Consider the following 11,849-nt stretch of genomic DNA (forward strand, 5'->3'; position numbering starts at 1 on the left):
TGTTTTGTGCACCAAAATTTCTATACTGTAGGTTAGATATTAATATTTTTGATATGTAATCTTTTAAAATTTTTGTGTTATATACTAAAATTTCTGCCTTATATACCAAATTTTTTGTGTTGTGTACTAAAATTTTTGTGTTATGCGTATTTTATTAGTTGGGTTCAATATTCTAGACACGTGGTCTTTTAAAAATTTTTGTTGTGCATTAAAATTTTTTATGTTAGGCATCAATATTTTTGTGCTCTAATTTTCAAAATATATATAAAAAAAGAAGATGAAGAAGATGACGACGATGATAATAATGACAGAGGATGAGAAAAAAAAGAAAAAAAAAATCAAACAAAATAAGTAGCAACATAACGGTTTGCAAAAGAAACGTGCTATGACTACTTGATTAAATACTTGATTTAAAAAAGTTTGAACGCCTAGCTTTATTGATAAATATATATGAAATTTTTGTGTAAATTTTTTTTTTTGAAATAAAAAGCTAACACAACAAGGTGAGCATCAACGTCTCAATAGAAAAGTACTAAATAGATAAAATAAATTAATTTCTAATCATCTTCGACAAAAGTCATCAACAACCCAAAGGATCAAATAGCACTCCACTCTTTGTAACTCTTAATCGACCTGTTAACTACTCCTGCAATACCTAATTCTTGATTCCTGAAAATTCTGTCATTCCTTTTTAACCAAGTGCTCCAAATGATAACAATGAAACCAAACTCACCAATATTCTATTAATTTGACTGCACGATTGACCCTGAACCACGTAAACTTACGGTCATTCAACTCTATATCCACCAGTTCGATAATGCTGTTAACACACTAGCGCCTTTTCTTTCTTCCAACTGCACAACCTCATTGAAGACACTCATGTAACAAAGAGGAACTTGACATATTTTCGATAAAAAATTTAACTCTTCCCGCACAGCAAGCTTCTCTTCCCTTGTATGCGCGCCACATACCAAGCAAACAGCACAAATAAAAATTATTGTTTGTCAATTCCCTTTCTATACACAACCATCTCTTCCATTTGTAACAATTACTCAACCTAAACATGATAACATCTCACATTATTAATAAACCTCCAGAAGCACCTTCCGATCCCACAAATTCCAAACTCACCGCATCATTATCCCAAAATTGCACTACATCAAACTTAGAAACTACCTCCTTCTTTGTCTCTATCAATCCTAACATATTTACATTATTTTTACGCTTAAATTTTTTTACCATTTTTCACTTTCTAACACCCCCTAAACCCCTCATATTCCACAAACTAAAATCATTTAAAAACTTTATTACACACCTTATTTCGGTTTTTGGGGCGACACCTTCTTTCTTTCTCTTTCTGTTTTGCTTGCTTTCTTTTTTGTGCCAATACTTCATTCTGAGCTTGGAGAATAGCAATAATGTCCTCATCCTCGTCATATAAAATAGCTCCTGATTCGACAACCAGATCCCACGCAGCCCTATTTTCAGCCATATCTTTATCCCAACTTCCTCCGTGTTCATCTTGATTAGTTTCACTGTCTGCATCCTGCTCTGAGTCCTCCGAATCTTCCAAGTTCCTTACAGCCCCTTCATCATCCAATCCAGTTTCCTGCACTGTATTCTCATCCTCTAAATCTGAATCTTGCACTGCATCACCCCTCATCAGACATATGCCAACATGCTGCTTACCACTCTCGTCCAAAATAGCGTGGATCTCATTAACTACACTTATTGGAATATTTTTCTCTGCTGTGTTGTTCGAACAATTCTCTGCACCTCCGCCAATCTCTTTTCCGGCTTGATTCTGCTCGTCGGGTGCATAAGGGGCTTCATGGTCCTCCCTGCCCTCCACGCCATCAAGTTCAGCACGGACATTATCACATCCGCCACTAGTAGCTGACTTCCGCACTGCTCCCAGATCTGCCTCGTCGGCGCTGTTCACCGTGGCATCAACCCCTTTGCGAACTCCATGACCAGCCACGCTCCTCTCTTCACCGTCAACTGCAGCAGCCAGCAAGGAGGCCCTTTTAAAACGCACAATGACGTTCTCTATCACACCACACAGCCACTTCGCCGCCACACCCCACTAACATATTGGGCCTTATATGCTTCAACCCAGCCCCAACTGAACTTTTGTTCAACACCAGATCAATCCCTTCTTTTCGCTTATCCCCGTATTCCCAAGTCTCCGTTCTTTCAGAGATTGCTTCGTTACTGATTGTTTGAGATCCCATAGATTCCGCACTCACCATAGCTGTCGGATACATCAAAGGATTATCCGTTCGCATTTTCAAAAAACCCTCATGCTACTCATCCAAATTCTCAACAGCAATATACCTTTCTATCCTTGTCATGCTCTGTCTCTGCCTCCCGTAGCCCCTGTGGCATCATTACCACCGCATCCCATCCCAACTCCAACGGTTCCCTCTGAATTTCTAGTTCTTCACTTCTATGGTGTTCCAAGACAACTCTCTCTTTCTTGTTCACCTCAATATCCTTTTCTTTAATTTTTTTTTTTTTTGGTTTCCATCAGGAGACTCCTGACATCTTCATCGTGCATAGTAGTTTTTTCCCGGACATCAATCCTCCTCCTGTACTTAGCCTCACCCACAAAGATCTCTTTGCTCCTTAATCGCATTCCATTCATCTCCTTGATGACCTTTAATGCCCCTCCTTTTATAGTATACCTGATGAAAGTAAACAGATGGATCCAACCATACTTCTCCTTACGTGCCAAATAGATGTCATTTATCCTTCCTGTCCACTTGAACATATGAAACAATTCATTCTTTGAAACATTGCTAGGTAAATTATCTACAAAAATTGTGAATAATTTACTCTCTAATCAAAGATACACTTTCCAGTTCTAAATCCGTAGATATTTTTCAACATAGGGCTGTCTAACTTTATCCTGCCTTACATTAGACATAAATAATCAATTTTAAAATAGTGTCATATATATATATATATAATTGAGAAATCGAAGTTCTTTTGTCAGTTGATATTGCTGTAAATTTGATTTAATTAAACTAAAATTATTTGCTTTACTATTTATCGGCTAAGAGCCTAAGACTAGAACACCGTAAATACGTCCCATGATCCAATGTTTTCAAAGGCCACAATTTCAGTGGGTTGTTTTATATTGGAAAGAACGATCACCGTTAATAACTTACAAACCATTAATATCTTTTCCTCCAACCTATCAATTATGAATACAAGAATAATTATATTTATTAAATTGTTTTTAGAGAAAAGTATTTATTTGTTTGACAAGAAAGAGAACCTAACAAAGTTTCCCAAAAACAGCAACAAATTTTGTTTCTCAAACTAACTTGTCCCAAAATCCATGCTTAGTTGAGGGACTTTGTTCCTACAACCAACCACATTTTCCATCCCTCAAAGTCTCAACCTTTGCATCCCAATCTGATTCCTTTTTATATAAAACAGATACCCTTTTCATTTTGACACATTTCAAATGCTTTTGTGTTGTTGAATTCCAATTTTATTTTATATTTTTTCGTTCTCTTCTTTTTCAAGTGATTTTCAAAATGGAAATGTTTATGTGGAAAGAGACTAATGGGTATTATCATGATCAATTTGCATGTGGATATGGTAAAAAGGTTCCCAAAATGATGTCTTCTTGTGCATCACCTCCTATTGCACTTGGATGCATCCAACATTCTATATCCAAAATGGACACGTTAGCTGGCATTGCAATCAAGTATGGTGTTGAGGTACTAGGTTATCTTTTTAGGAATTTCGTGATGAAAATGTCACTTATAAATCAGCCTCCATGCATGTCATGTAACTGTTTTATTGTATATCATATGAGACGTTATTCACGCAATAAACTCTTAGATATGGTGATTAAAGTTTTTGTAGTACCATATACCAATCACTTATCATATGCTTTAATCATTTATTAGATTTAATATTAGACTTTAAGAATAAATTTGACCAATATATTATTATCCACAAAACTCCTAAAAACAATCTTTTGGCATCCTGCAAACAGTATTTAAAATAATTGTTGAATTTTTTTTTGTTTGCTTCTTTCTGTCTAGAATTTTGAGCATTTTAATTTGCTTTGGGAAACTGTAGGTTGCAGATATAAAAAAGGTGAACGGGCTTGTTACAGATCGTCAAATGTTTGCTTTAAGGACCCTCCACATTCCTCTACCTGGAAGGCACATTCCAATCTCCTTTTTCATAAGTTTATTCAATTCAGAACATGACAATTATTTATGCTTTCAGAAAGCTCTTGTTAGGGCGCTATCCATGCAAAAGTTTGATAACTTGATCATCGTTCATTTATGCTTAAGCTTTCAAATTATGATATTTAAGTATTTCCTTGTCTAAATGAACATTTTGGAATATCTTTATACAAAAAGGTTAAACAAGCATAAACTTAAATTGTTACCATATAAATTGCTTATATAGGTCAAACTATGAACATTAACATGTTTGTCTCTCAATTTCTTTTCTTTGATATGAACATAACCTGGGTAAATATATTTGAGTAATTAGATTTTATATACTTGTTTTTATAGATTTCAATACAAACTTCCCTTCAAAATCATTATTTTCCATTAGCATTTGAATTATTGTTGATTTTAGATATTGTAACTCTGGTCACAGTCCAATCGATGTAGCAAGCTCGAAACTGTCTGAATCATTCCGGTCCCTAGAAGCAAATTCTTCTGGACAGAAGCTCACTGCATCCATGAACGCTTCACAAGGCTATTATGGAACTGTACCAACAGACTTGGAGGCAACAACTTGCAGCAAAGATTCATTGGATTCGGCAACCTCCAATCGGCCATGTCACCACCAGAAATCTAGGAGTTTGGCTGAAAGCATTATGGATGAGGTTATGCAGAAGTCAGAGATGGAGCACAACAACAATAAACGGAGTACTGAATCGGACATTAGGGCTACAGAGATCCTCATGAAGGAAGAGAGTATTGTTGGATTGCCATCAAGAAAAGGAAATAGCTTAGCTCTGAGACAGAAATCTGCTAGCAGGATTGCATTGCACATGGGAGGTGATTTTCTAATTGATGGAGTAAATGGTGTGAGGAGATCATCAAGTACTTCATGCTTGCAAGCTCAAGATAACACCAATTCTTCAAACATGAGGTCTAATTCAAGGAGCAACATGAAACAAGATTATTTCATGTTATTCTCAATTCCAAAACCAACCTCAACTGGAAGAACAAGCAAAGCTGCAATTGATTAGTTTTTTCCTTACCAAGTTAAAAGCAAAAAGTGACAAGAAAAAAGAAAATTAGAAAATTTCTCTGGTATCCTAACTTCAAATTTCTGGTTTGGAAACCAAGATGAAGTAGACCAATCATAATTTAGTAATTGTTTGTATGTATTAAAATTTATTTTCCTTTAATTATAATTTAACCCCTTTAAACCATTTTAACTACTACAATATTATTTGTCCATAACGCTATAGGTTGATTTTAAAAAAGCTACTACGTATATCCATAATTTAGTTATGAGCTCCATTGGAGTGGTATAAGAATATATATTGCTGCACATAAGAATTTCTATATTATGTAATCAGAAAACGGAATCACAGCGAGATATTGTGACGCTTCTCAAATATTCTAGCAGTAGGAAAATATAGTCAGACTACAAAGACAAAACAACAAACTATAAGTAACATAAGCTGCACAATTACAACAATAATAATTACAGCATTGGTACTTATGAAAGGTAATTACACGATTCAAGGAATGATTAAGGCGTGGCTATGCTACCCATTGGAAAATATAAATAAAGCCAAGACCTATCAATGATGCTCATAAAAGACTAGACCCAAGTGCAATTTTTGTTTGGCAAATTCAATTTGTTCACCTTAGAAAATCAAGCGGATACATCGTAGTTGCATTGTTCCAGAAATACCCTGTGATCGTTTCCTTCTATGCTAATGTCGTCGTTGAATTTTGATGCAAACTCTCTTTTCCAAACTTTGGCCAGCCTCGAGTTAATCTTACACGATCATTTTGATATTGTGACGAACCCCATAACTTATTATTTACATCGATGATATATAATAATAGCAATAATTGAATGTAATGACTAATGACCATATCAAAGGGTACATGTGCCAATAATTGAAGAGTTGGGATCTTAAAGTGAGAATTTTACTTAATTCAATAAAATGGAATTATTCCCATTTTTAATTTTCTTGATCCAATAGTAAAACCTTTTACACTGAAATACTCACTTTTCGGAGATCCAAATTCAAAATAGAACATACTAGATGCAAATCAAACAATTTACACAAACGATGCGTTGCATGTGTTCAGTGCAATTCTCTCATTTAGTTAGTAATACACCTATTATTAGGAGTTCAAGACCTACAAATTCATTCTGTTAGCATAGTCCCAGCTCAATTTGAATTGAATGTTCTACAAACCAAGTGAGTTGCAAGATTGAACACCAGTGTATCATCCTTTCACCTTGCATCAGTTCAGTATGAATCACAATATATTATTATACTTCTTCGTTCAACTTTTAATTTGGTAACCATTCATGTTGGACAAACAAGAAACCCATAGTATTGTTTTACTTTATGTATATTATGAAACAGCCAAATGGTAAGAGAGTGAGAAGGATGAGGGATTAGTTAAATAAGATGAAAGCATATGCTCCATAGGTTTCAATGATCGAACACAGATTTTACCAAGTGCTCTTAGAAATAAAAAACCACAAACAGAGACAAAAAACACTATTAGAAGTTGAAGACAGGAATTAAAAAGGTCTCGTATTTTTTTATTTCTCTTTTTATTTTTGGGTCCTTCTGAAAGACAAATTTTTGTGTCTCCATCTTATATATTTATGTCCTGATTCATCTACCAAACACAACCTTCGTGGCATATTACACTCTCCAAGGTAAGGGAACTTTTGCAAATTGAATACTGACGATTGAAGCCAGTGATGGACAGTGAATGCCTCAGGAGTATGAAAAACCCTCAAACCCATGAACCCATGATAGAAAAATAAGAGAAAAAAATGAAGAATATACTCACAGTGACGATCACAACTTATGATTAGTCATGATAACAACTTCTATGTCAAAAAATAACCTATGTAACACATACAATGATGACCAGCTACAAAGCCGCATTCAATTTAGATGTCTGCAACACTGATACTATGCATGATCTCTAGACAAGAGTCTGCTTATTTTAATGAGCATTAGGGTAGCTTAAATAGAATCCAAAAATGCATTCAGGTAGCATCTTGATCTAGCATCAGAAATTAGGTTTGGGGGAAAACAATGCTGATTGGATGCAATCCAGCAGAAATTCACCAGAAAATGCCGCTAAATACGGTAACCAAATTGATGTCGATCAGGATGGGATCACATGATTTCACAATATGAAGATGTAGAAAAGTTGATCACTTTTACAGACAGGACATATTTACTTATGTAGATAACTCAATACACTACATCCCAGTGAGCAAGTTCAACATGTCAGAAATAGACTTGTGACGACAAACTAATTAGTTTCAGTCCTTGTAAAGATCATTTTTGAATAGAGTCAATTGGCAAAAGGTAGAATCAGCCAAAGACCAAACATCTATGCAGCTCCTAACAAAACTTTCCTATTTCCACTTATGCAAGAATTAAAGAAACTATGCTCTTCTGCCTGGCGAAATGTATGCATTAAACAGTATCTATAAAAGAAACCTAGACATTTTAATGTACAATACTATGTTAGCTTGAGATGTTTTACTAGAGATTCTCAAAACATCATGAGAACCGTCTTTACAACTATAGATGCTACTGCTAGAAAGGAACTTAAGGAAGTCAGTTAAAAACTAAAAATACATAACTAATAAACTAACGTGTTGTCTGCTACGAAATTCCATGACAAATATTTACCTCAATGAGAAGGAGTCATTGCAAGCAATGAAGTTGACCTTATTTTTTGTTCAGTGACCACATTCAAAACATGACATAGCAATAACCATCTTTGTTTTGCCAATACCTGAAACAGTCAAGTTATTCAGAATTCATCTCCATGAATAAAGAATTGTTAACGGATAACAGAACATGTGTGTGTACCCTAAAAGCGGATTATAAGAGCCATCTCTTTCATTAAAAAAAAAAGGGGTTCAAATTTTTTTTTTTTTGGTTGAAAAAACATCGGGGAACAAACTGTAATGTTAAATTCTTATAACAATACCAGAAATATGCATCAACAACAACAAAGCCTTGTTCCACATAATACAAATTTACAAGCGAAATATCGAAATGTAAAGCCATCGCATAGGACATGAAAGAAAAAAGATTAACAGCAAACAAGAGCAGGATTAACCGGTAAATACAAGGTGTCAAGATTATGATACGATATTTATATTATCAAGCCATAGCTTCTTGTGCTTGTACATAAAAACACTACTTGCAGAAGTGAAAGTGATTTTCAATTAATATAAATTACACAAGAAACGATGCCAACAGCAATTCTTTGTAATTTTGATGAAGATCATGCAATGGTTTATCAACAAACAGATAGCTTCTACAGTTACTCCCATTGTACCAAAAAGAAAAAGTTACTCTCAAATATTCATTTAAAAGCTACTGTGACATCACTAATTTTTTAGGCATTTTGTCAAAGTTTAGAAGGACAAGAAATGGCCCCCAAGTGTTCCTAAAATAAACAAGTACTGCTACTCATTGGGAAATCAGAGAATGTCATTTAATTCTGCTTAAGTTTGCAAAATTGTTTAGAGATGATTCACTTCTTTTTTTCCCCTAAATCTTTACCCTATTTTATGTGACATCCTATACAAAAGAAAGTTCTATATATGTTTACTGTAAGGTAATCCTAGTTCAGATGGCCATAAATCCTGGAATGTTCACACGCTAGTACAATTCAGCAACCACGAACCAAATATTAACAACTGCTCTCAAAGAATCCAAAATTCCAACCATACAAAAAAAAAGGCAAAAGAAATAAAGGAAGATCAAGGGGAGAGAATGAAACATGCACTATTCAAACCAACAACCAGACAGTAGCAACTGAGAATAAGTTACATCGCTAGAAAAGTAAATGCCAAATGCAACTGAAGATGCCAATCTAGGGCAGCATCAAAGCAATTTGCTTAAATGGCATAGATTTAGATACACCATCCACCCACCTCTGGCACATGGATGGCTATATATATATGTGTGTGTGTGTGTCTGTGTAATAATAATAATAAAAGACATTCTATAAGCAAATTTGCAAATGAATGGTAAGTAAATAAAGGTAGGAAGCATTAGTTTCTTGTAGATGATGATGATTTCAAATTTTAGATACATAGTTATTTCCTAGAACTTGACACCAGGATTATAATTTTCTAAACAAAAAAAAGAAAAGAAGGTTTCAATGAAGCTTTAGAATCTAGTTAGTACTCCAAAGCATAGCATCAAGGAGAAAGGAAATAGGAGCTGCCCATGAATGCATAACTAAAATGATGGTTCAGTTGTACAAAATTAAGAAGAACGAGAATATTAACATTATGCACAAATCAGCCCAATTTATTTTCTTCCCTGATAAACATGACAAAAATAGTTCTATGCAAAAACATACAAAACCAATTTCACATGTAGAGAGCTTATAATTCTAGGCAGTCGGGTCATTAGAAGGCGCTATTTATTAAGAAAATGCAAGAGAAGGGAAAAATATAATTTGAAAATAAATAAACAAAGCTGATGGTAAAATTAACATCTGTTTATTCTAGTCAAAATTGGGTACTTGAAACTGAAGATCTATAATATATATATATGTTAGTAATAATTACAAGGGATGAGAAACAGATAAACTAACCAAGTCAGAATATGGGCCTAAAATGGAAGCAAATCTTTCTGGGATACATTGTCAGGAAAATTACAATATACACAACCCTGCCAAAAAGCCTCCACAAGTTTTCAAAAATTTCTTGAGGTGAACCTAACTTTGGAGGCACAATATGCAACCTTGAATGTGATCCACCAGCAAGACCACTGAAAGATAACACGAAGGCATAAATCAGTGCAGTGGAAAGAAAGAAGAGAACCTTAGAAACACGTTCTTTTTTCCTTGAATGAAAATTGAACAAGCACAGTAATAACCTAAAACCTTCTACTACCAAGTTCAGTACATGAATACCATGTATAATAAACAAATCCTTTCTCTTTGTGTGTAGAGAAATAAACTATGGAGAAGTTTGGGGAAAGATCCATGAATGAGGAAATCCAATCCAAACTCAAATAATTAAGTGTATGACTATACTTATGATTTTTAAAAAGACATGTTAACAATATTTAGACTTTCAATCATGTGATATGAATCTTTTCCCCCTATTTTCTTGCCATTCATTTTTATTTTCTTATTTTTAATGAAAGGCAAAATTTACTGGAAAGGGGAAAAGAGTACAACAAACAAATTGGGGAAAGCAATATCTCAAATTTTTCTGTCACTGAATCCATGCAAGCACAAAGACACAAGTTCGGAATGATGATCAAACTAAAAATGTCCCCAACAATTTGCAAACTTTGCAAAGCACATCCAAGATTTTCAACATAACAGCCTCATGTGAGCAATAGAGATACAGCATTCCATTTAACAGTTTCATACGTCATGCACTTTTATCTGAGAGATAACTGAAAAAAATTAAACAATTGGCTATTGTGATGTATAGTTCAGCTAAACAGACAAACCATTATGCAGAAATCAATTGTTCTAAAACAAGAAAATAATAAAAGAAAAAAAAAACTTACATGATACTGTTAAGAATACTCCAGTAAAATTTCAAGTCGGTCTCCAACAATTCAGAGCAGGCATGTCAGGCCTACAAGGCAACATCTGGGGAATACCATGTCCTGAAGAAGTTGTTTGATCCATATCATATGTTCAAACACAGTAGGCAGAGAATTAAGATAATCAGTGCAATGTGAAAATTATCTAGTGACCTGATGTTGGTGGAGCAGCAGGTATGTTATTTGGCATTGCATGCTGGAAGCCTATGTTGCTTACTGGTGGTCTTTCAACTGGTGGCCGGAAATGACCTTCATAACCATTACCAAAAACAAAACATTCATTTTACAACATTCAAATTGTCATTACAAAAAACACACACTGATAGCTACAGAGATTCAAACCACCCATGGTGAAAATAAAACAAATCTAAATTATTATCTTTTTAAATAATAAAGGTAAGATACCACCATAAGTTCATAACTGACTTTAGTAAATGATACATGCATAATAAAAGTTAAACAGTCATAATTCATATATTTGGTAGGCTAAGCTACATATATTCATGTACCTTCTTGCCCAAAGGGTGGACCAGAGCATGAAGGATTTTGCCCTCTCCAAACACCGTGTTGATTGTTTGTTTTAAATTCACTTGACGACATTCTCCATTGGTCATCAGCAACAAATTGCCTCCGGCCATCTGGAATGGATGGCAAAGGGAAAGGTGGATGGAATGAATGTGGAGGATGCTGCTGAACTGTAGGGTTTGGAAAAGAGTACTGACTTGAAGAACTTTGGGGTGGGGCAGGATGCCCTGGTCTTTGAGCAAACGGTAGATTACTCTGTTGAAATTGATGGTTGGCTTGGGGAACTTGCACATTTGCATACATATCATTTTGTCCATATTCTAATTGCCTTGAAGGGTTAAAACCAGAAGGTGGTTCCTGGGTGCTGCAGGCTGCTGTTGGTGCAAAAGCAGCTGCTTGTGGGAATATTTCATTCTTTGCAACTGCATTACCGTGACCTCCAGGAAAAGCATTCCCAGCCATTTGAACAAACTGATTACCCTGCACAGAGGGAAGTGTTTGCTAATATCAGCAATTA

General features: G+C 34.7%; 2 protein-coding genes across 6 annotated transcripts in view; one reads left to right on the forward strand and one right to left on the reverse strand.

Moving 5' to 3' along the window:
• On the forward strand, window positions 3,283-5,239 carry LOC107632216 (lysM and putative peptidoglycan-binding domain-containing protein 1-like). The gene is made up of 3 exons (XM_021117145.1): window positions 3,283-3,734; window positions 4,102-4,187; window positions 4,639-5,239. The coding sequence occupies exons 1-3, from the start codon at window positions 3,549-3,551 to the stop codon at window positions 5,237-5,239; spliced, it is 873 nt and encodes a 290-aa protein (XP_020972804.1). The 5' UTR covers window positions 3,283-3,548.
• The window catches only part of LOC107628707 (ENHANCER OF AG-4 protein 2), a 15,116-nt gene continuing 8,261 nt past the window's right edge, over window positions 4,995-11,849 (reverse strand). Inside the window, exons 9-15 of one of the 5 annotated variants that reach the window (XR_002358797.1) lie at window positions 11,317-11,812; window positions 10,961-11,056; window positions 10,769-10,870; window positions 9,837-10,012; window positions 7,907-8,012; window positions 5,869-6,003; window positions 4,995-5,207 (exon numbers count right to left, since the gene is read on the reverse strand). Coding sequence is in view for 2 of the 5 variants with exons in the window: in XM_021118089.1 (XP_020973748.1) it covers window positions 10,800-10,870; window positions 10,961-11,056; window positions 11,317-11,812 (663 nt within the window). In the remaining 3 variants the exon portion in view is untranslated. Of the gene's footprint in view, window positions 5,208-5,668; window positions 6,004-6,804; window positions 8,013-9,722; window positions 10,013-10,768; window positions 10,871-10,960; window positions 11,057-11,316; window positions 11,813-11,849 lie in introns of those variants that run through there. The other 4 variants (XR_002358796.1, XR_001617851.2, XM_021118089.1 and 1 more) reach the window with 4 other exon arrangements.

Source organism: Arachis ipaensis, chromosome B03, assembly GCF_000816755.2.
Source record: "Arachis ipaensis cultivar K30076 chromosome B03, Araip1.1, whole genome shotgun sequence".
NCBI lineage: Eukaryota > Viridiplantae > Streptophyta > Magnoliopsida > Fabales > Fabaceae > Arachis > Arachis ipaensis.